Below are 22,892 nucleotides of genomic sequence, written 5' to 3'. Positions count from 1 at the left end.
CATAAATTGCCGTTGAAAACTGACTGAGAGAGTTTCATTCTGCCGGTCACGGCTGATAGGCGAGGGTTGTTTCGTCGTCATATCCAGGGACAGCTGGGGATGAGGAGCTTCTGCTAACAAGTCGATCCCGCCTGACTTGTATTTGGGAAAAGCCGAGTGACTTTTCTCGAGCGGAAATGGTCTTTGACATTATCTTTCGGTGATGCAAACCTTACATTGTCTTCTAAGCCGCTGGTTGGTACTGTGCTCGACTTGGCTAACCATCTGTCCTTGCGCTAGAACGACATAATACATCAGATACGCTGTGGGTGTCCTCTCTGCTGGAGGCTTTCGGGAGGAAGGGCTTCATTCTCAATCAACGCCACTATTTCTCTCTGCTTTTTGTCTTGGAGGGTTTCTATGGTATCTTTGGACGAGGTCGACTTTCATTCTGTCGCTGACGAGGCAGTCACCCTTGTGGCCCGACGCCAAACATATTCCAAACATATTCCCACCATGTTCGACAAACGCCTCTCCCGTATCCCACCTTGTCTAGTCTGTTCATTTGACGGTCACTTGACCTGGCAGTTTAAGCCTTGGAAACGCATCGAACAGGATGCAAGGTTGTTTTCATGTGCGTGTAGAATCAATCGGCTGTAGGTGATCACGGCCCGGCTGGGTTGAGGGTGACGGTAACGTGCTTCGAACACGCTCCGCAGGTCAGCACCACTGGCGTGGCGATTTTGAGCGAACGCAAGTCAACAGCAGCGTCGAAGAAAGGGCCGTCAGCAAGAGGACAGCCGGGCGCGGCATCCCCTATCGGAATGACTTGCCTCCTCCTCCTTCCCCCTAGCCTCACGACCACCATGTTGCACGACACCCACTGAGAGACGACTACAGAGCGGCTGAAAAGGATCATCAGAGCAACCGACTCTTACATGATGACACTGACCCTTGAAGTCGCGACGACGTCATGTAAGCGATACAAAGTTCCACGAGGGAGATGGCTGGTAGGAACAAAACCAACCTAACGAAAAACTTGGGGGAGTCAAGCGATGTTTGCAGAGAAGAACCGTGGTTATTGGATGGTTCAAGTGCATTCTCGAAAACCCGATGTTATAGATCAAGAACGGGGGAATGTGTTCGAGGTCAGACCAAGGCGGCCAATGAATGTTGACCAGGGTATCTGAGTCTAGCCGTCAGAGTAAGCAGCTGTTGACCCGACGGGATTGGGAAGGTCACCGGCGCCAAATCCTCTTGAGCTGACATGAATTCGTCCGTCCAACTCGCCCCCCACCCCCGGTACGCTGATCCAAACCACAATCTCTACTGTGAAAGCAAACAGCAAAGTGACTACCGAGTGACTACTGAGAGGGCGGCGTGTCAACAGGGAGGCGGGACGAACACGCCGGAGTCGTATCTATCCAACGCGTTGGGACCAATGATACTCGTTGGAAGCGGAAATCCGGTCCGAGACAGGATAGCAAAAAAAAGGCCCCGCGGGATTCGTGTTGCTGGCGAATCCCGGAGGTGTAGCTGATGCTCGGTCAGCACTGCGGATTGCGTCCAAGCCAAAAGATGAGCGGTCATTGTCTGAAGGCTGTCCTTATTTTCGTGCGGAGTTCAGGCATCAGAACTGGCGTGGAGCAGGATTTGAGCTACGCCTTTTCGGCAGAACTTGTTTATATGCATTGGCGACCCGCCTAATAGCGTTGGTGTGAAAGGTATAGCCCACCATCGTTCGTCTGAACAACGCCAAGGAACGTTGTCATCTGTCCGCCCTACACGGTCATCACCAACCTAGTTCTGTGACATGGACAAGCCTGCCTCGCGCAGCCCCGAGGTGCTACCCCTGCCCGGCTTGGCAGCCCCGGGCCGAGTCCCAGAAGCACAGTCACCACCGCTGGCCGCTGCCGATGAAGCGACGCCCAAGGAGCCGGTTTCATGCTTGATCGAATCCGACGCTGAGATATCGGAAAAGCCCGTAGCTGATGGTGGTAGTCGTGACGTTTCTGGCGACGCGAGCGCCCTGACGACGGACCAGGGGGATCAGGAGGAAGAGTACATCACAGGCGTTAGGCTCGTCCTCGTCCTCGCGGCGTTGACGTTTGTCGTGTTCCTCATGCTCCTCGACATGTCCATCATCACGACGGTACCGGACACATCCCATGGGCTCAAGAGAGTCGTCTATGGCTGACACCGGTTTACCTAGGCCATCCCCGAGATCACGACAGCGTTCAACTCGCTGGCCGACGTGGGCTGGTACGGCGCGGCCTACAACCTATGCGGGTATGTATTTCCCAACCATCAAGGAATAAAATACAAAGGAAAAAGAGAAAAAGACAAAACCCCCCTTTTTTTTCGCGACAGCCTAACTGACCGTCGTATTCTTCACGCCCGACAGCGCCGCGCTGCAGCCGTTCGCGGGGAAGCTGTACACCCACCTGCGTTCCAAGCAGACGTTCCTCGGCTTCCTCTTCGTCTTTGAGGTGGGATCGCTGATCTGCGCCGTGGCCCGGTCGTCAGACGTCTTCATCGTCGGGCGCGCCGTCGCGGGGATGGGGTCCGCCGGGCTGTTCAACGGCGCGCTGACCATCATCGGCGCGACGGTGCCGCTGCAGCGGAGGCCCTTCATCGTCGGCGTCTTGATCGGGGTTTCGAACCTGGGCCTCGTCGCCGGGCCGCTCGTCGGGGGGGCGTTCACCGAGTTTGCGAACTGGAGGTGGTGTAAGTGGTTTTCACCCTCCCATCTTTCACCGCGCCAAAAAGGGGGGGGGGGAGCGGGGCAACGAACTAATTGCTTGGGCAGTTGAGAGATGAGATGCTGATTGCTAGTCGGGGATAACCATACAGGCTTCTATATCAACCTTCCGATCGGCGCCGTCGTCGCCGTTCTTCTGTTCCTAATCCACATTCCCTCCAAGATCACAAACCCCCTCGCGCTCAGCCAGCTGCCCCGTCACCTCGACCTCCCGGGCTTCGCCCTCTTCGCCCCCGCGGCGATCATGTTCCTCCTGGCCCTGCAGTTCGGGGGCAATGAGCACCCGTGGGACTCCGCCGTTGTCATCGGCCTATTCGTCGGCGCGGGCGTGACGGCGGCGTTGTTTCTCTACTGGGAACGCAGGCAGGGCGACGACAAGGCCATGATCCCCCTGGGCCTGTTCAAGAGCAGGATCGTGTGGGTGAGCGGGGTGGTCGGCGCATTCAACATGAGCATCGCGCTGGTGTCGAGCTATTACCTGCCAATGTACTTCCAGAGCGTCAAGGGGGCGACGCCGTTCCAGGGCGGGGTCGACGTTCTGCCGACCATCCTAGGCCAGCTGGTGTTTGCGGTAGTGTCCGGGGCGCTGGGTGAGTTGATCTTCCGAAACGGTTTCATCTTCGTGGTGACATCGTCCTCCTTTTTTGCGTGAAGGGGGGTTCTAACACGTTTGTATTGGCAGTCGGCAAACTGGGATACTATCTCCCCTGGGTTGTCTTTGGTGCCGTTGCGTCCACAATCGGCAACGGGCTCATCTCGACGTGGACGCCGTCCACAGGCTCCGGGAGGTGGATAGGCTATCAGGTCCTCCTCGGGGCGGGCCGCGGCGCCAGCATGCAGATGGTGAGCCGCACCCTGCCAGTCCCCCATCTCCAGTGCGACGTTATACTGACTCTGCTGCCTTGCGTTAACAACAGCACATCATCGCGGTTCAGGCGAACTCGCCCCCGGCGCGCCTCTCCGTGTCGATGGCGACCCTGGTGTTCATGCAAACCTTTGCTGGCGCCATCTTCCTGACGGCCGGCGAGGTCATCTTCAGTGAGGGGCTGGGCAACAACCTGGCAAAGTACGCCCCGGCCGTGGATGCGAGGACCGTCCTGGTGGCTGGGGGCACCGGCTTCAGAGACGTTGTCCCCGAAGCGGACCTCCCCGGCGTCGTCATGGCGTACTCGAAGAGCGTCAGCGAGGTGTTTTACCTGCTCGCTGGGCTGGGCGTTGTCTGCTTTGGGCTTGCCTGGGCTATGGGATGGACTGACATCCGTAAGAAGGAGGCCGGGAAGAAGGGTGATGTTTAAAGTGGCGAGAAGGGCTGCGCCTCAGTCTCGGTTGCGGCATCATGAGAGAGAGAGAGAGAGGAGGAGGATTAGGGAAATAGAGCGAACTGCCGGCCAAGCTGTCAAAGTCGAGCAGTTGCAGACTGCGGATGGAGTTGTCAAGAGCAGTTGAAGGGGCAGAATTCGGGCCCGAAAGAAACTCCAGCAGCTAGAAACATGTCGGCTTGATGAAGTAAAAGACGCAAAGTTTCGAAAACATAATGCCGAAGAGTTGTTGTAGCGGGAACAAACAATGTTCCAAAGAACCATTTCTGGTGGAGTTTCCGGATTCCGCCTTTCTCGGGATCCGACTGTGGAACCAACAACTCGTCTCTGGTCTCTCGGGTCCCGAGGAATGAGATACAAAAGTCCATTCCTTGCGTGTATTTTCCTGTCGAACCCGAATACGAATAACATGTAATCTCGTTTGACCGGCCAGATCGCTTCCCTAGCCAATGAGACAGAGTGACTGTTCAATATTGGGCATAAGCCTGTCAGCAGCACCTGAATGAGCCGACGCGGATCTCAACTCTCCGGCTGCACCAAAGTGGAGCAAAGCCTGGGAATGTCTTCCATCTGAGGGTGGAAAGCTCACCGTCTTCATGTTATAGGTGGCTGTCCGTACACTCACATACATATATTTGTACTTAGATATGTGTGTAAATACACCCGACGACTAAGAGATACATCACCTTCATCCACCACAAGTCAAACCACGTTATTTGCACCAGACGAAACCCTTACAATGGCCGCTGAAGTCGTCATGAACGCCTCCATCCCGCTTCATCCGTACTACCCATCGGATGCGATACTCCCGGGCTACGTCGCCAACACCTTCAGCGCACACGAGCTGCGAGCCATCTTCGCGGCCGGCGCGACCGCCATCCTCGTGCCGACGTACCGCCTCATCAAGAAGACGCGCCCCAACCTTCCGAATGGCGAGGTCGCGACGGCGCTGTGGTTCACCCTGAGCGCCTTTATCCATTTCTTCTTTGAAGGTTTGTGATCTGTCTCTCTTAGTGGAAACGAGCGGGGGTCGTTCAACTGACAACCGGGGGAAAAAAGGCTACTTCTCCTACAACCAGGCCAACATGCCGGCCACCGTCCACATCTTCGGCCAGCTCTGGAAGGAATACTCCCTCTCCGACTCGCGCTACCTGACGCAGGACTCCTTCATTGTCTGCATGGAGACCATCACGGCCGTCTTCTGGGGCCCGCTGTCCTTCGCCTGCGCGTACTGCATCGTCACGGCGCACCCGCTCCGCCACCCGCTGCAGCTCATCATCAGCCTCGGCCAGCTCTACGGCGACGTGCTGTACTTCGCGACGTGCTCCTTCGACAAGCTCGTCGCCAGGATCATGTACTGCCGGCCCGAGGAGTTTTACTTTTGGTGCTACTACGTCTTCTTCAACGCGTTCTGGATCGTGATCCCGTTCTACCTCATCGTCCGGAGCTGTGTCGAGACGAAGCGGGCTTTTGAGAAGGCGGCGGAGCTGGAGGGGAGATCGGGGAAGAAGAACATCTAAATCTGGCAGCCTGTTATTTTTCTTTGCTGAGAAGGGGGGGGTAGACATTGGTAGCTTGAAAGCTGTTCTCAACTTTCAACACGGCGGTGTCTTTCTCCATTAGGGAGCGATTCTCAAAGAACAGTCAAAAGAATGATGAGATAGACGCCAGGTTCACGGAGGCATCGAAAAGGGTAGTTGTGATAAAACATTAATTATTCTCTTCGTGCGTGCGTATGTGTGTTTCTATAAACTCATGATCTCATAACGAAAAAGGTCATCACTGCCCGTCTACGGCGCATACTTGAACAGCGTCTCGAGCTGCTCAGAGACGTACCCCGAGTACAGAGCAAGCTGCAACATGATGCGAGCCTTTTGCGGGTTGAGGTTCCAGCCGCCGTACGTGTTGGGCGCGTCGCTGTCCTCGACGAAGCCGCCCATGGTGCGGCTGGAGACGACGATGTGGGTGTTGTTCTCCTGCGCGAGCGTCTTCAGCGCCTCCCTGCCGGGCGTGGTCCACCCGCCGGCGCCCATGCCGGCCAGCACGAGGCCCTTTGCGCCGCTCTCGACGGCGGCCTTGGCGATGGCCGGGTTGAGGGCCTGGTGGCCGAAGAGAATGTCGACCTGGGGCAGCTCCGTGGCCGCGGAGACGTTGAAGTAGACGTGGCCGAGGGGCAGGACGGGCGGGTAGTAGAAGACGGGCTTGATGTCGAGGAAGAAGCCGAGGTAGCCCTGCTCGACGGCGCGGAAGGTGTCGAGGGAGTTGGCGTGCGTCTTGGAGGTGTAGAAGGCGCTGCCGATGCGGTCGTTGAGGACGACCATGGTGCCGCGGCCGCGGGCGTCAGGGCTGGCGGCGAGGGTGACGGCCTCGAGCAGGTTGATGGGCCCGTCGGCGCTGATGGCGGTGGCGGGCCGCATGGCGCCGACGACGACGACGGGCTTCTCGCTCCGGACGGCGAGTTGGAGGAAAAAGGCGCTCTCCTCGAGGGTGTCGGTGCCGTGGGTGACGACGGCGCCCTGGCAATAGGGGTCGTCGAGGGCCTCCTGGACGAGGCGGGTGAGGTTCAGGAGGATGGCCGGGGTGATGCTCCCCGAGTCGACGTTGGCGACCTGGACGCCGCTCACGTTGGAGACGTTGCGGAGCTCGGGGACGGCGTCGATGAGGATGTCGACGCCGAGGGCGCCGGCCTGGTAGCCCGTCGTCTGGGCGTTGGAAGCCGCGGAGCCGGCGATGGTGCCGCCCGTGGCGAAGATTGTGATGTTGGGCAGGCTGGCGTTGAAGTGCGTCTCGCGGGACGAGAGAAGATTGTAGGCAGGGAGAGGGGCCGGAGGCGAAGCCGGGGCGGCGAGGCCGAGGGCCAGGTTCGAGGCGGCGAGGAGGAGATTCCGGGTCTGCATCTTGACGGTCTTGGGGGAGGGGACGGATCGGGAGAGACTTGGGGAGAGGAGGAGGAGGAGGAGGTGGAGGAAGAAGGGAGGTCTAGACTGCTTTGCTGGCCGAGTGCAAGAAACAAAGATGCTAAGGCAGGATGTTCACCAGCCTTTATACCGGTTACATCCAAATCGGCCTATCCCACAAGGCCCCAACCAAGAGGACTGAAAATATCGCGATAAGACCAATGTCATTGAATCCGGTGTCAATGTCCGAGATACGGAGAAAACAATCCCCCCCCTTCCCCTCCCGAAGACCATCAACAGACCTGCGCTAGAGACCAAGGAAAAAACTGTAGACTGTAGTCCGGCAACGAGGCAAGCGTAGCCGTCATCATCGCGGGCCTTATCTCGACGGCCTTGGTCCTATCACACGTGGCTGGGCTCCGAAGACGCTGCAGACGCAGGCATGCGCTTCTCCCAAGCTCTCGGGTCTTGTCTTATCAGCTCGGCAAACAAAGTTGACTAGGTGCCTCTAGCAGGGATGTCGGCCTTGGGGGGGGGGGAGAAGCTGAGTCCCGACTCCCGAGATCCATGCTTGTGGGTTAAGTTAGTGCTGTTTTCACGGTGGTGGTCTTGCTGCGGTAGTCAACAACCCTTTATCTGGACTTATCTCTGATAAACCGGGATACCAGATGTCGATGAAGATTACAGCACTGCAACAGACACCCGCCCATCCCGGGGAACGGACTAGTCCATGGGGTTTAGCGTAGAAACTGCAAGGCCGGCCCCGGACCGTTTACACGGGGGGGTCGACACGATTCTGCGGGGCGGATAGGCCCAAGAGCAGTGAAAAATGACTCGTCCGGCGGCCATCGGAGGTGGTCGATAACGAACGGAGGGGGGGGGGGGGGTTCCACGTCGTCCCCAGTCCCATAGCACAAGGTTCCGGTTCCGGCGATCCGTCCGTGGATGTGATTATCGGACCAATTTACACAAAGGCTTGACATGACCTGATGCTCCATGGCGCCTATCGGGTTTTGGTACCGCGAGAGGTGGCTGGTGGACTTTGGAGACCTATCTTGGCGGACGCTGCCCGATTTTACCTGTCAGTCAGTTCCGTCCGCACCAGTCAGGCATGGGCAGCCGAGTATCGACCAACAAAAGCCGGATTTTCAAAGGGCCATTGAACGGCGTGGCTGTGTTCCCCGAAGGAAGGTCCAAGAAGCGACAGCCGACGGCGGCGATTAGCGAGCTCTGTACGACTGGGCCAATTCATTCCCCCGAGGTGGTTTGTCACGTTTATTATTCTTAGCACGTTTGTGTACCCCGAAGATTGGAGAGGCGAGCGGGGTCCTCCCTCGTATTGTAAGAATCTGCGACTGAAGAAGGGTGCCGCCCTTCTTCGTCTGGCAAGTGTTCTCGTTTCCATGTTTCCATGAAGCCCATTTTCTGAACTTGACTGCAGCAAATGGAGCCGAGAACCATCGCTTTGCGTTTGTCACATGGGAAATGTCCAACCCCGCAGATGAGGCCTAGCAACCAGAACGAATGGGAACGCCTTAAAGAAAGATTGGCGATGTTGCACCCGACGAGGGGTTGCGTCGCTTCGGGCCTCGGGCCAGCAGCAGCTCGCCTTTCTTCATTGTGGCATGTGGATTATGCACACGGCCGGAAATAAGGCTTCCTTGAGCGAAGCTGTCTGGAGACAAGCGAAGGCGTTTGGTTCTTCTGCCAGGAACACAGCATCGAAGAACGCTGGGAGTCTCTTGTCTTTGCTTATTGCTGACCGGGCTGTATGTCACGTCAGAAACTAAAGGTCACAACGCATGCTCTCTTGACGACCTGTGTTGTCCTGGATTTAGCCGATCGCCTCTCGGTCCGTTTGCATAGCCATCTTGGAAGGACGCCGGCACCCAGAGAATGGGATTTGATAGTGTGACTTGCCGCCACTTGGAAAGCGGTTCGATGATGGGACCCAAGGGGAGTAACGCCAAAGATAGAACCAATCGGAACAGCCCCTGTTGGGTTTCTCTCAACTTTAACCGTCTTGTGGATGTTCGTCTTTGTGCGGAAGACAGCCGATTTATGGAGGCGATGCCGTGTCCTCGATTATTCGATCGGATGTTTCCTTGATCCCCGCGACAACAACCCGCCGCAGCACCGGGTAATATCATGCTGGCTTCCGGTACTATTCTCGGTCCGTCCTTTCGCTGGAACTCACCGAGTCCATGGGCAGTCACAGCCACCAATAGCAGCAGATGAACCTCTCTCCAAAGAGCTTGTTTGCTAAACAATATCGCGCAGGCAAACTCCAGATCTGTAGTCTGTATCACCGTCCTTTTCAAAGCACGGGGGATGAATCATGAGGCGGTCGGAGGAAGAGTTTCCTGGTCTCACCGGTGAAGGTGTCAATCGGGCTGGATGATAGCAATTATGAATCAGCTCGTGACATGATTTAGGCTTTGCCGATGGACTCGAGGGCTGAAATGCCTTTTGGACGTGTGTTTGATCAGTTCTTCTACCACTGAAGGGCAGGATACCAAGAGATTCGAGTCCTGTACCAAATGCCCCATAATCCGATCCGGCAATTGGAATCGAAACCAGGAACTGTGGCAGCATCGGGAGCACAGCCCGGTTCACCGAGGCCCACCGTGCCTCACCTTGCCTCACCTTGCTTCACCGACGCGCAACGACAAGGAAAGAGGGCAACTGCCACCAACAGCTCCTTCCCTCGGTTCCTTCCTCTGGTTCCTTCCCTCACTACCTGCTCCTTCCTGCTGTTCCGCTTCCCGGTCAAACACATCCGAGAACCTTTGCGGCCTCCGGATTATTTAGAGTCCGTCATTCACCTCACTTCACCCTCATCGCGTGCCGAAACGGGAAACTGAGGCAAGTGAGTCCCGTGACCTGGTCACCCAACGCAACTCGGCTGGTTATCTTCGCTTCTTTTCCCACAAACACTCATTCTAGAGTGAAGACTCAATCGGCCTTGTCTTCACTTCTCTTTCGTCCCTCCCGCTGGCACGCGTCTTTTGCTCTCTTCCTCTGCACCAAACCAAATCAAATCCAAGTCCAGAGGTCGCGTCTTCGTCTGGGTCACCGAATCATATAGGCCCCCCTGGGAACAGAAGATTCCCTACCCAGCTCGACTTCCACTTCTTTTCGTCTTCTCTTTCTTTCTTCGCTTCGCGTTTCTATTGGCGACGAGTCTCTTGTCTTTTCTACTGCAACAAGTCTATTGCTCTACTATTTTCAAAGCACAAAAACGCAGCTCGAGTGCCTCACACCGCTTTAATAAGAACAAGAAGCCCATGATGCGCCGAGTTCTCGCGCTCATCATCGTCTTCGTGGCGCGTACCCTCGCCCGCGCTGTCCCTGACGTTGCTATCATCGACGCCGTTGTATCATCTCCCCCCAGCCAGAAGATCCCCTTCAAGGCCTCCAACGGCTTCGACGTCGTTCTCAACATTGCTGCTGGCGTTCGCCTCACCGACGATATCCACTCCCTCCCTTGGTCCATCGCCAAGCACATCAAGGTCGTCAAAGGCGGCGAGCATATCGAGCTCTGTGCCGTTCGCGCCACCCAGAGAGACAGCGGCGTCGGCAGCCCCCGTCGCGATGATTGCCAGGCTCTCTTCGACTACGTCAAGACAAACTCAGCTCTCATCTACTTCGAGCACCCCGACTCCGACCTCAACCGCTGGGCCGAGATCGTCTGGGTCGGCAGCTGTGCTTTCCGCGCCCGCACCTACACCCGCGATGTGGTAATCTCCATGGGAGACATCGCCAATTTCCTCGACCGATCTCTGAGTCGGCCCGCTTGGACTATCGCCAGCCGCATCTCTGCTGCCGGCGAGGCTGATTGCGCTGTCTGGAGTAGTCCCTCAGGCAGCGCACCATCCTTTTGGAGACTGCAACAGCGCGGCCCCTTGCTCGACGGGATCCCGAATAATGGTACTCTTCCCGGCAACTTCACCTCCGGCAATGATACCGCTCAGCCTGTCAGGATCCGCGAGGCCAAGTCCGAGAAGCCCCTCATCGTCAAGTCCTTTGCCCAGATCCCCAACAACGCTTCCGCCTACGTCTTCGATGGTACCGTCCACGAGGCTTCTGACGAATTCGAGCCGGTGAATTCAACCGTCTCCAAGCGGTACGATATGTATCTTGGCGGCAATCCTGAGGGCCCCTTCTGCACCCCTGTCTGGCTCTCCTCCGACTGGCACGAGGCAAACACGCCCCTCAAGTCCGACTGCCAGCAGCTCTTGGGCTTTTGCAAACAAAACACGGCCAAGGTCGTCTTTAAGGAACGCGACCTGAACTTTTGGGCCAAGTTTGCCGCCCACGAGTCCTGTGGCCTCAGCTTCATGACCTCTAAGGAGAAGGTTGTCATCACCAACCGCGACATGGCCGGCTTTCTTGAGAGAGCCATCAACTACGAGCCTTGCACCTATATGGAAATTGGGGTTCGTGCCAAGATGGGTGTCCACTGCGGCTACAGCAACGAGAAGCAGTACCAAGGCGAATTCAGACTCTTCTATCGCGACCCCAGTCTCCCCAAGGGAGATATCGAGCAACGCAACACCGACCTCTTGATCTCAGATCCGACTACCGACGAGATCGAACGCGTAGATATCGACTTGCACACTGCACCCGTCGACAGTAGTATCGAGAAACGCGCGCTGAATGAGAACGAACTCCTCGATGCCTCGCACGAAGACGATCCGGAGTCCATGGCGCCCTCAGACGAAGGTCGCTTCGTGGACTCTTGACTCGGGCCTTTAATAAGCTCGACAACAACACCAAGGGCTGGATGCAAGATTGGGGTGAAGAGTACTGCGGCATGGCTGATCAGTACGGCAGCAAGGCCATAACCAAGTGGCTTGTCTACCCTTCAAGCGATCCGGATCCTGAATCCGATGCGATGGAATCGGAACCGGTATCTCGAGCAGGCTCGGATCTGTGGAATACGGCGAGTCGGGCAACTTGGTAGTTGGGGCTGGGACAGCCATTTTTATGCTTGGAAGCGCTATAGATGGGATAGTAAATGATGCATTGAGCGCCTTGTTACTGAATAGTATCGTGTGCCCCTTCCTTGACATGTTCCTGATGTGAGAGAGTCTTTCGGTTGTCGCGACTCGCTCTCCCACGTGATACAATGACTGAATCTTATAGGTCGATTGTGGAGGCCCAGTATTCGGGCGAGCACAGCTACCAACACTCAACTGACATTGATCAATTCAAGTTGCATGTTGAAGAGTGATAGATTCTTTGTGCTTTTTATTTGTTCAAGTGATGCTACTACTACTGCTGCTGCTACAAGAGACTCACATCATTGTCACTTGTCTCGACCATTCCACTCACCTCAGTCTTCAGCAATGGTCCCCAACATTCTGCCCAACTGGGTGAGATTGTGAGTCCCTCCAACATATCCTGGTTTACAGCGGACGACTCCATGTCTACCCGAGGTAGCAGTATTCTCTCGAAAACTTACCGTGTCCCAGGGTACTGAGCATACTGACCGCGGCCTCCTACCTCCCTCAACACCACCGGATCCGGGAACAGGGCCACTGCGACGGCCTCTCACTGTACTACCTCCTCTTCAACTTGATCAGCGCCACCGAGCAGTTCGCCATCGGTCTATTCCTCCATGTCAACGACAACGGCTTCCCGCGCCCGGACGTCTTTGTCCACGACCCGGCCACGGCGGGCGACTGGTTCAACTTTGCTCAGCTCGCCGTCGTCTGGATTTGTTCCCTGTCATTGTAAGTTGCACAGAAGATGGCCCCATCCCCGTTTCGAATGACTTGGGGCTCGGCTCAAGGAGACTGACCAGCCACGCTGGAAGAAAGATTCCTCGACTCTCTCCGTCACGCAGCGGAAAGAGACTACAGGCGGGACCATCGACGCGCCGTCTCGGCAATCTACCTCGTCTTCCTCCTCATCTCGCTCGTCCCCTTCACCCTGGACGCCCTCCAGCCTCCGACCCGTTCCGAGTCGCGCCGTTGGGCGGAGGAGATCCTCCTCCTCGCCCACCACCTCCTCATCCTGCCGCTCTCGACTATCCTCACCATCGCCGCCGCCGTCCCGCAAGCCCGCGCGATACTGTTCACCCGTCCGGAGACGAGCGCGCTGAGCCTCCCCTGCCTCGCCGCGCAGGCCGTCGTCTTCGCGCTCGTCGCCATCTCGTGGATGGTCCGGGTCGAGTACCCGCCCTATCTGCCGTCCTGGGGGGAGTGGTATCGGTTGATCGGCTGGCCGGTGGTCAACAACGGGCTTTTCGCGTCGGTCCAGGGGGTGCTGCTCCTGGTTGCTCTGCGCAGCGGCGCGGGAGACGGAGGAGGGTCCGTGACGGTCGAGAGAAGAGTGCTTCTTGGGTGACTTGGGTGACTTGGGGGAACGTCGGGGAGCCGTGAGGATATCAGGGACGGCCAGGTCGAGTCTTTAGACAGGAAATGGGCGGCGCGAAACCCGAGTGCTTCTGTCTCTGTCAACAACGGACTATCCGAAGTACCCAGCGAGTCCTCGGCCTCCCACCCAGTCCGGGCCAAGCATTGTTTCCCCCGGTTGCTGATTACGCACGTCTCTACGGTACACCGTTGGATCGAAGGCCTCTAGAAGATCTTGGCATCGTAAAACCGGGATGTCATGTCTGCAAGTCAGACGACTTGACTGGTCTGTCTCCAACCCCCCCTCAGTTGCATTCCCCGCGCAACTGGCTTGGCCGAAAGTCACCTTCCGGATACAGCTATTCTTGGCGCGTCGGTTATCAGGGCAACTGTGTCGAGACGGCACCTGTCATTAACCCCTACAAGTGATGCGTTTTCTCTTGGAAGCTTCGGTTAACAAGGAGATGTGATTGAGAGGGGGGGGGGGGGGGGGGGGGGGGGGGGACGGTTGTTTGTCGCCGTCATCTATCCGATGAAACACTTTGGTTTGCCCATCGGCGAGAGGACCGAATAAGAGAAACAACAACTCAGAGTCCCGGAACAGGAACCAAAAGCCAAGTGAGAATAAACACAAACTTAGAAGAGAGATAAGACGGGACTCGGGAGCCATCCAACCGACCGTGACCTTAACGTCTTACACTTCGGAGGCCAAGACCCAACGTATCTTGGCCAGTCATCACCGCCCGGGACCTCGACGCAATTGGCCAATGATATCCGTCAATGCTGTACCTCTTGCGGATCATCCTAACACTCGGGACGCGGGGGAGAACATTCGCTTGCTAGCGTATCCCTCTTGGACGGAGACAGATCCCCTCGCGACGAGGCCAGCATCGGCCCTGAGGCTCACCGCCCGTGCTAAAAGACTCTAGAAAGCCCCCTCTAGCCATCCCAGCTTCCTGTTACAGTTCTCGGCGTACATGAAGATTGATTTGGGGCTTGACATTGGGTCCATGGCGGCGGTCATCTCCCCCCTCCACCACCCCCCCTCCTTCACTTGGGGACGTGTAGCTCCGCTTGAAATCGGCGCAACAAAAGATTCCAAGCGTCAGCGGAGACGAGACCTCCTTGGGGCCTTGTCTTCCATGGCGTCGGGCGTCAGGAGGGGCTGTGTGGCACGACCTCATGCGGCTTTCCACCTCTCTGGAAGGTTTTACAGAGTGTATATAAGAAGCTCGCCCTCAAGGCACGGTACCTTGCAGACGAGTGAAGAGTAGTTGTCGTCAAGCCAGCCAGTCTCCTTCATAGCTTCACGCTCTCTCTCTCTCCTCAGTCGTCTGTCAAAAGCGGCCACCATGCGCTTCGCTCCTCTCCTCTCGGCCCTCGCCGCGTTCTCGGCCGCCGGCTCCTCCGTCGAGCCCCGCGACCCGAACAAGCTGTTCACCCTCGAGCTTGCTCCGGGCGAGACCGTCACCGTCACGGAGGAGGAGAAGTGGCAGATGATGGACGTATGACCCGCCCTGATCTCTTTTGACAAGCTGTCAGGACACACCATTGACGTCCCCCCCAGAAACGCGTCCACTTCTTCGACATCACCGAGTGGTCGGACGTGCCCGCCGTCGTCTCCACGGCCGACTTCAGGCTCGCCGCCGCGGCCGCCCTCCCATTCCCGACGGCCATGAACCAGTCGTGCCACGTCAACGCGCTGATCCCCAAGCTCAGTAAGGACAACATGCGCACCCACCTCGAGCGCTTCTCGGCCTTCCACAACCGCTACTACCTCTCGCGCACCGGCGTCGAGTCCGCCGAGTGGCTGCACGGCCAGGTCGCCGCCGTCCTCGACGCCGCCGGCCACCCGACCGCCAACGTGCGCTACGTCCGCCACGTCGCCTGGTCGCAGCCCAGCATCATCGTCACCATTCCCGGCCGGAACCAGCGCACCGTGGTCGTCGGGGCGCATCTCGACTCGGTCATTTCCGGTGACCGCGGCGCCGGCCGCGCGCCTGGTGCTGGTTAGTAGCCTCTTTGGCCCTCCCTCTTCTTCTCCTTCTCTCTTTCTACGCGGAATGTTCTGTGTTTCTTCTGTAAACCAGAATCGGTCAAATTCGACACGGAAAGACTGACACAAGCAACCCAGATGACAACGGCTCTGGCTCCGTCATGATCCTCGAAGTCCTCCGCGTCCTGCTCTCGGACAAGCGCATCGCCTCGGGCGACCTGCTCAACACGGTCGAGTTCCACTGGTACGGCGCCGAGGAGGCCGGCCTGCTCGGCAGCCAGGACATCTTTACCCAGTACCGCGCCTCCAACCGCCAGGTCGTCGCCATGCTGAACCAGGACATGGTCGGCTACGTCGGCCGCGACGGCGTCGAGCGCTTCGGCGTCGTCACGGACTGGACCGACCCGGACCAGGTCGCCTACATGAAGCGCCTTATCGAAGCCGTAAGTTGACGTCCCCATCCTCCCTCTCTCTCTCTCTCTCTCTGGCGGACTCCCTTGATGGCCGGGCTATGGGATAGAGTTTCCGATAGTGCTGCGCTGGCGATGGTGGCTGACGTGCGAGAGCAGTACACCGACATCCCCTACGAGGACACCGTTTGCGGCTACGCCTGCTCCGACCACGCCTCGGCGAACCGCAATGGTTTCCCGTCGTCCTTCATCTTCGAGGCGCCGTTCGGGAACCACAACCCGAACATCCACACGCCCAACGACACCATCGAGCACGTCTCGTTCGACCACGCCCTGGAGCACGCCAAGATGACGACGGGGTACCTCTACGAGCTGGCCTACTGGCCGTTTGCGTAGTGCCGACGCCGCTCGTGCTCGTGATGCCCACTTGGGAGGCGCAAAGCCAGAGGCCAGTTGGCACGAGGACGGAGATCTGTCAGGATTGGGAATCTTGATAGATTGATACCACCAAAGGCACTCAGTTAGGCTTAGCACGTCTTCCGAAAGAAAAAAATAATATAAATACTAGTAGTTCTGCCGAACTACATGTTGTTAATTTCAGTAGCATCATCTCACATGAGGCCTATGTGAAGAATCTTTAATGGCATATGACTGCACCAAATCGGTCCCAAACTCGGGTTGAGACGGAGACAGCTTCTGGATGGGTCTAAATACCCTCCCTTCTTGTGCTCTTTATCTCCTTTCTAGACGATTAGACGCTTATGATCTTTTCGCCCACGTTGTTGTCTTCACGACATGTTCCTAACTCTCTCACGTATACCTTGACTGTTTGATGCTTTCAGAACATTTCATGCTTGATTGGTCCATTTGTCCATCACTTCTGTCATTTCTCATGAAACTAACACCGCGTGAAGTCATAACGACCGGTCCCACTCACAACGAGCCAGTTGATGCTAGCTCACAATTACATAACAAATACTATGGCAATTGAGACTTCATGAGGCTTTATTGTCTTCATTCGTTTATTAAACCACCGCTGTTTGATGGTAAATTGCAGATTGATCAGCAATAGAAACGAACCTGGCATATCGTAGTGGTCGCTGATGATGTGAAACAGCAGCGACTGATATGTCACCGGCCAACCTAGGATGAGTCGTGGCTGGAGCAAGTGCGAGAAATATTCGGCAGCTCCGGATTTAAATGACATAGAAACGCAGTCATTTGGAAAGAGACGAATGCCCAGCACAAACCAGAAGCTCTAATTCGTTACTCTAGCATCCAGTATAAAATAGCTCTAACAACTCTATCTGACAGGTAATGTTCGTTTTACAGCTTCTCGATCAACAGCACCTTGTTTGATAAAACACAGTGATGTTGTTGAAATAGGCATTCGTTTTGGTATAGAGAAACCAAAAACTGCTCTTTCACCATGATGTCAGAGAACACCACCAAAACGTTCTAACTTCCTTGTTGGCATTCGAAGACTGACTTGGATTTATGTTAAACTAGCAATTCGGTTGTTCAAGTTACCGAGGTAGACACCCCCACCCCCAGTCGATACTCTAGGGTGCCGTGTTGGAAGACTACCCCTGCCTTCTAACCGTGCAGTGTGCTTAATACGTCATTTCTAACTGGTTAATAACCAGACACAACTCCGGCTCGACGGCCCTGATTGATGCATAATGATGACCAAGATCCTGCGAGGAGCTACAGAACAACAATGCCAGGAGCCACAGAATCGCCCGGGATGTTTTCTCCGCAGACTGACCACTTGCTTACAGCCTCCGGGTGACCGGCGGATGCCACTGTTGGAGCTACCCCGCATCGTCGAAGCAGGATGCGCGTGGTCATTGACTAGTGTCATTATGTCAGATTTTAGCCAGGGGTCCTTTCGCGGCTGCTCCCGGGTGGCGTTAGGATCAAGGACCCTTTGAGATTGCTGATGGTGGTGATGGTAGTGGCCACTATTCTCGTCGAGGATTCCGGCTTGATTAGACACAAGAACCGCGAGATGGGTTGATTCAACCGGAGACAATGCATGATGTACACGCTGTCTGTTTCAACTTGAATTTCTATTAAATGAAGGCATTCCGTCCAGCTCCAGCTCCGTATGCCCGGTATCAGCCAACGAATAAACGAACGCCTTGTTAGATGACTATCTGCCGGGCTTGGCGATGTTTATGTACGGATAAAAGCCCGAGTGGGTGTGGTCGCACTCTGCCTCTTCCGGGCACGCGAGAAAGCAGCGAGAGTGGGGTGTGTTGTTGATGTTGCCCACAAGCCATCAGGTCTGGCTAAAACCGGGGTATTTGAGGATCGAGAGGAAGAGGGTTTCGTTCGGTTGGACGTCGCCGTTTCTTCTCCCGGAAATGATAAGACGGGGCCAAGAAATGGTGCAATCCATCCGCTCGCCCTGCATGGGACGGACCGCGTCCGATTGAGTGATGCGAGATACCGAAGACAGGTCGCCATCACGGAGAGGAGAGCCAGACCCCCTCCCCCAAGCGTGCTAGAGGGGGGACTATCCACTTTTGATACGAGGGAATAGGGCGTCGAGCTCCCCAACCCGCCAGGAATCGTCTTGTTGGCGCAGTATGCATGTGATATAAAGCGTGGTGCCGATTGGCCCGAAACCCCGCATCTTTGCATGGAACCTTGAGTCTCAGTCCAAGGGGGACGCTGTTCATCAAACAATCTGGAAGGAGGATAAGGGAATTAGAGTGCGGGCGGAAGAGTTGGCGCCGCTCGCTCGCTGACGAGGGGGTGGTGAGGGGCAGTGTTGTTGTTGTTGTTGGTGTTGGTGTTGGTAGAATGGCGTCGCCTACACGTGTGCAGCTTCTTCCACTTGTATAAATAGGAGGGGCCAACAGACGCGTTGATGTCAAAGGGAGGAGCAAAGCGTCCTGACGAATCTCTCCAGCTATCTATCATCTTCGACCCAGTTCTCGTTCGATCATCGTTCCGTTCCCTCCTCTACACATCTAGATACCCTCATACAAGACACACACACACACACACACACATACACATCAGACATCATGGGCGTCTCCACCGAAGTCCCGCAGACCGTCGAGTGGGCGGGGAAGAGAGTCCCCATCTACCCCATGGAGACGGTCGACTTCGGACGAGTCCTGTCCCAGGAACCCGCCGAGCTGGAGATCCTTCTTCGCTGCTGCCAGGAGCAGGGCTTCTTCTACCTCGACCTTAACGGCCTCGACGGCAGCCGGTTCCTGGACGACCAGCAGAAGACGCTCGACCTCATGCACCGCTACTTCGAGTCTCCCATCGAAGCCAAGAACGAGCTTGGCCTTGTCACCGCACATCTTGGGTGAGTTGCCAGTCGCCGGTCCCGGCCGGTGTTCCTCCTCGGCGTCAACAAATCACTGATGGTCGATGGCCAGGTATGAGCCCGTCGGCTCCCGCACGGGTGGTCTCCCCAATACCAGGGACGGCTATGAGATGTTCAAGGTGAGATACTTCCAAAAGGACTTAAAAAAAAAAAAAACATGCCATTTGTAAATCCTGAGACTAACGCCCGTCTTTCGAACATAGGTCTCCCGAGACGAGATCCAGAGGAAGGACCCCAAGTTCCCCAAGATCCTCCAGAACGACACCGACAAGGCGATCCTGAAGAACGCCATCTCCGGCTCCAACATCGTCACCAAGGCCGTCCTCTCGGGCCTCTCCTCCGCCATGGGCCTCGTCGGCGCCGCCCGCTACGAGAACGCCCACCGCAACGACCGCCCGTCGACCTCGACGCTGGCCATGATGCACTACGTGCCCGCGGACCCCGTCAAGGACAAGGAGATCGGCCACCAGAAGCACACCGACATCAGCTCCCTGACGCTCCTCTTCGCCGAGGAGTGGGGTCTCCAGATCCGGCCGCCGGGGACCAAGGAGTTCGGCTTCGTCGCGCCCAAGAAGGGCTGCGCCATCATCAACGTCGGCGACTCGCTGCGCTTCGCCAGCGGGCACACCATGATGTCGTGCATCCACCGCGTCGTGCCCTTCAACCCGGAGGAGCACCGCTACTCCATCGCCTACTTCCTCCGCGCCGAGAACGAGACCATGTTCACCGACAGCGAGGGCCGCTACGTCACCGCCGGCCAGTGGCACGACGAGAAGTTCTTCCTGTTCAAGGCCACCCCGGACGTCCAGGCCCTGGCGCCGCCTTCGATGCTGTACGGCGGCATGACGGCCGACGAGGAGTGGACTCCCTACGCCCAGTCGGTTGCCAAGGCGCACGCGTCCGAGGTTCCGGCCGAGGGGCCGAAGCAGGCGCCCGTGGTGAAGGAGAACTTGGTCAAGGCCCACTGAGCGTGGTTTGTTTTCAGATAGAGCAACATTGCTTATTTTGATCGTTTGTCCTAATGCAGTAATTGAGCACTTGATGCAAGGTACCACCATTCCACGACATGCAAGGCACAGTTAGTCTGCAAACTGAGACATTTTGAAGTGAGACATCATCAAATGCGCCAATGGTAAACAAGTAAGAAACGCTTCTAGGATAACATTCTGCCGAGTCCAAAACTTAATGCTTAATGATTCATAAAGAAAATGATACTGAAGAATATTATGATCTCAAGAGGCAGAGTTAGCAAAAGGGGCAAGTGAAGTTATTCTAGACAACAATGAGAGGACTAGTGACTAAGAGTTGTGAACTCTGCAATGTGAAGCAAGAGACTGTTTCAAACTCATTTCTCAATCCGTTGTCTCCATACTGTTCATTGACAATAACGCTGTTTATCCCCCTTTTCATCTGTTTTCCAAGCACACCGGGAATTAACACGACGCCATGAGCAGGACTTTAAAAGATTTGGTTATGACACGAGCGCTACACAGCTTGTCAAGCATGTCAACCCACCACCACCTAGGAAGAACTAACGAAAAAAAAAAAAAAGAACCCTAAAAAGAAACCGAGTCCTTCTTATAAATGACGTCAAATACACTGGCCTACTTGAAGGGCACGAGGGGATGCTCACAGTAAGCATGTTGCCACCAGGCTGTCGGTCAGTCAAGGTTGATGCCATTAGCCAGTTCACGCAAGCCAATAATAGTGGCATTGTCCTCTTTAAAACAATACTATAGAGACGACTGCATAAAAAGCTTCAAAATGCAAATATTGAAAGGCACATTCTGGCAAACGAAAGATCAAAACCCATAAGGCAAGGGGCACATATAGATATTCGTACAAGTTTTAAGAGAGTGAACTTGAAACATCTCATGGTGCGCCTAACGAGAGAATCGTGGGATGGATTCAAGAGTCTTTACACCGATATAGTGAATACTAGAAAAGCCCAAGACCAAGACGTCGGTGAGAAACATCCCGCTTGAAGGACACCATCCGAGCCGCCCTGTCGTTCTGTGTCCAATGATTTCTCGCAAAGGCTCGCTTCAATCAGCCGTGAAGAAAATGGGCTGAGCACAACCAAAATTTCGTGTTTCCCCTGCCTACGCTAACGTTGAAGATGAGAGTCCATTTGGAAAATGCTCCGCACAAATGCAAGGTAGCCTGCAAACACTGGCATATTCCATTGGCCAACGAACGGCGTTTATCCCTACTGGGCAAAATGCCGTGTAAGAAATCGAAGTCTGCACCAACAATGAAGGTGTGACCCTCAGTGGAGAGAACCAACGGCCAGTTGACTGCTAGCATCTATGTTGACTCCCTGCATGGGAAGGAGGAGATCCCTTGAGCTCATGCGCAACTGTCGGAAGAGGTCGGGAGGATGGGAAAGGTGAGGGACATCCTGGATGGAACCCCTTGTTCGTTTTCACCAACTACCTGAAGTAAGACTTTCTGGATCGTGCAGGCATTGGAGACCGGCGTCGAATGTCGGAAGACGTGGGCTCTTGAATAATCAGAAGAGACGGTTGGAGCTATTGTTGTTAGGAGCCAAAGCAAACCAAGGGGCAACGCGTGAACCTGTTGATAATTCTTGGATTGACAATCTAGGATTCATGCCCTGCTATTCTGCATCAGGGGGGAGAAATTCAAGCTTACTTAATGGACCTTCGCTTATGTTTGTCAGTGGAAGATGAACATAGTCTTTTGAGTTAGATACGCGCCTTTTTTCAAGGTCAGAGGAAGACACCTACCGCATCTAGTCCAGCTCATCTGCAATACACTGGCAAGGATCATATCACATCCGGCGTCAGATTACGAAGACACTGGCAAAATGTCGTCCCTATCATCACCAGGGACCTGGTTACCAAAGTCCCAAAAAGTCGGACGGCTAATAGGTATTTAAGCCTCGTGGAGTTCCGTCTGCTGCCTTTCACGAAAAACCAACCTCACTCACCCATCCGACTCTTGTTTCCTCGTCACCAAACATCCTCCACTCTGCCAAGTGCTCTCTTCATCTCTCTCTCTTCCCCCCCCCCCTCTCTCTCTCACACACACAAGATGCGCTTCGAAGTCGTGACACTCATCGCGGCGCTGGCAACCACAAGCGTCGCTGACCTCTTGTGGGCTGTTGTCGAATGTGACTGGAATGGAAACTGCAACAGAGCGCACTCCACATTCTACACCAGCTACGGCTCCTACACTGTCGACGCCTCCGATGGCTGCCGGGGGACCAGTGTGCCCGGCATGACCGAGTTCTGCCTGGACTGGAGCCGCAGCCGCGGCCACTTCAAGTACAGCCATCAGTCTTTCAAGCGCTGCCTCGTCATGACGGGCATCACCACGTTGAACCCCCCCGGATCCTCTACTTCGAGCTGGGAGGAGCGGGCCTGTACGTGGAGGCTCCCGGCGCCTGAGGAAGCATCCAACCCGGCGAACGGTACCGCAGAAGCCACCGTGTCGGTGGTGGCCGAGGACCCAGTCCCGGTTGCGACCGGCGCCCCCCAACAATGATGTCTTGGACCTGTCGATCAGAAAGCTCAAGGATGATTTTGAGGAGTAGAAGGAGTTTCAAGAGCATCTTGTTCTGCGTCTTGTATAAAAGTGGCAAATCTACGAGAAGAAGAGGGCTTCGTGGGCGGCTTCAGCAGTGGGCGTGCTCGTGTCGATTCCCTTCTACCGAGAATCGACATCTTCAAAGCGACTGGTATCATGGATTGCACAAAGGATGACTTTAAAAACAACAACAGAGGGAGGGATGGTTTAGGATGGAATAAGTCTACCTTGTCTTCACGTAGCATTTATCAATTCTACCAGTAATAG

The 22,892-nt window shown here is 55.8% G+C and overlaps 8 protein-coding genes across 8 annotated transcripts; 7 read left to right on the top strand and 1 right to left on the bottom strand.

Moving 5' to 3' along the window:
* Positions 1-1,792: 1,792 nt before the first annotated feature.
* On the top strand, positions 1,793-4,038 carry CDEST_05732 (Putative major facilitator superfamily, MFS transporter superfamily; the record flags this gene model as incomplete). Its single annotated transcript, XM_062921891.1, has 6 exons — positions 1,793-2,131; positions 2,192-2,268; positions 2,384-2,706; positions 2,833-3,330; positions 3,423-3,583; positions 3,658-4,038. The coding sequence occupies 6 exons, from the start codon at positions 1,793-1,795 to the stop codon at positions 4,033-4,035; spliced, it is 1,776 nt and encodes a 591-aa protein (XP_062777942.1). The 3' UTR covers positions 4,036-4,038.
* A 430-nt stretch (positions 4,039-4,468) lies between these two features.
* On the top strand, positions 4,469-5,579 carry CDEST_05731 (Putative emopamil-binding protein; the record flags this gene model as incomplete). Its single annotated transcript, XM_062921890.1, has 2 exons — positions 4,469-5,051; positions 5,119-5,579. Exons 1-2 carry the CDS (start codon positions 4,799-4,801, stop codon positions 5,577-5,579), a joined length of 714 nt encoding a protein of 237 aa, XP_062777941.1. The 5' UTR covers positions 4,469-4,798.
* Positions 5,580-5,849: 270 nt separating this feature from the next.
* Positions 5,850-6,956, bottom strand: CDEST_05730 (Putative asparaginase/glutaminase, L-asparaginase, asparaginase/glutaminase, active site 2; the record flags this gene model as incomplete). The annotated part of the gene is made up of 1 exon (XM_062921889.1): positions 5,850-6,956. The coding sequence occupies one exon, from the start codon at positions 6,954-6,956 to the stop codon at positions 5,850-5,852; it is 1,107 nt and encodes a 368-aa protein (XP_062777940.1).
* A 3,287-nt stretch (positions 6,957-10,243) lies between these two features.
* CDEST_05729 (Putative Ecp2 effector protein) lies at positions 10,244-11,701 on the top strand (the record flags this gene model as incomplete). The annotated part of the gene is made up of 1 exon (XM_062921888.1): positions 10,244-11,701. The coding sequence occupies one exon, from the start codon at positions 10,244-10,246 to the stop codon at positions 11,699-11,701; it is 1,458 nt and encodes a 485-aa protein (XP_062777939.1).
* A 606-nt stretch (positions 11,702-12,307) lies between these two features.
* CDEST_05728 (uncharacterized protein) lies at positions 12,308-13,310 on the top strand (the record flags this gene model as incomplete). Its single annotated transcript, XM_062921887.1, has 3 exons — positions 12,308-12,342; positions 12,434-12,694; positions 12,782-13,310. 3 exons carry the CDS (start codon positions 12,308-12,310, stop codon positions 13,308-13,310), a joined length of 825 nt encoding a protein of 274 aa, XP_062777938.1.
* Positions 13,311-14,592: 1,282 nt separating this feature from the next.
* Positions 14,593-16,299, top strand: CDEST_05727 (Putative peptidase M28). The gene is made up of 4 exons (XM_062921886.1): positions 14,593-14,823; positions 14,886-15,327; positions 15,453-15,757; positions 15,884-16,299. The coding sequence occupies exons 1-4, from the start codon at positions 14,671-14,673 to the stop codon at positions 16,118-16,120; spliced, it is 1,137 nt and encodes a 378-aa protein (XP_062777937.1). The 5' UTR covers positions 14,593-14,670; the 3' UTR covers positions 16,121-16,299.
* Positions 16,300-18,558: 2,259 nt separating this feature from the next.
* On the top strand, positions 18,559-20,129 carry CDEST_05726 (Putative oxoglutarate/iron-dependent dioxygenase, non-hem dioxygenase domain-containing protein). Its single transcript, XM_062921885.1, has 3 exons — positions 18,559-19,052; positions 19,126-19,192; positions 19,277-20,129. Exons 1-3 carry the CDS (start codon positions 18,763-18,765, stop codon positions 20,039-20,041), a joined length of 1,122 nt encoding a protein of 373 aa, XP_062777936.1. The 5' UTR covers positions 18,559-18,762; the 3' UTR covers positions 20,042-20,129.
* Positions 20,130-22,130: 2,001 nt separating this feature from the next.
* Positions 22,131-22,583, top strand: CDEST_05725 (uncharacterized protein; the record flags this gene model as incomplete). Its single annotated transcript, XM_062921884.1, has 1 exon — positions 22,131-22,583. One exon carries the CDS (start codon positions 22,131-22,133, stop codon positions 22,581-22,583), a length of 453 nt encoding a protein of 150 aa, XP_062777935.1.
* Positions 22,584-22,892: the final 309 nt, after the last annotated feature.

The sequence above is a fragment of the Colletotrichum destructivum genome, chromosome 3 (genome assembly GCF_034447905.1).
Source record: "Colletotrichum destructivum chromosome 3, complete sequence".
In the NCBI taxonomy this organism is placed as follows: domain Eukaryota; kingdom Fungi; phylum Ascomycota; class Sordariomycetes; order Glomerellales; family Glomerellaceae; genus Colletotrichum; species Colletotrichum destructivum.
This window is presented reverse-complemented; position numbering and strand designations above follow the sequence as displayed.

Excerpts from the sequence above, each read along its gene's own strand:
- CDEST_05727 (XM_062921886.1), top strand. The coding sequence starts at position 14,671 with ATGCGCTTCGCTCCTCTCCTCTCGGCCCTCGCCGCGTTCTCGGCCGCC. Across the intron at positions 14,824-14,885 it reads AGAAGTGGCAGATGATGGAC|AAACGCGTCCACTTCTTCGA; the intron begins GTATGACCCGCC and ends CGTCCCCCCCAG. Across the intron at positions 15,328-15,452 it reads CGGCCGCGCGCCTGGTGCTG|ATGACAACGGCTCTGGCTCC; the intron begins GTTAGTAGCCTC and ends CAAGCAACCCAG.
- CDEST_05726 (XM_062921885.1), top strand. The coding sequence starts at position 18,763 with ATGGGCGTCTCCACCGAAGTCCCGCAGACCGTCGAGTGGGCGGGGAAG. Across the intron at positions 19,053-19,125 it reads CTTGTCACCGCACATCTTGG|GTATGAGCCCGTCGGCTCCC; the intron begins GTGAGTTGCCAG and ends GTCGATGGCCAG. Across the intron at positions 19,193-19,276 it reads ACGGCTATGAGATGTTCAAG|GTCTCCCGAGACGAGATCCA; the intron begins GTGAGATACTTC and ends TTTCGAACATAG.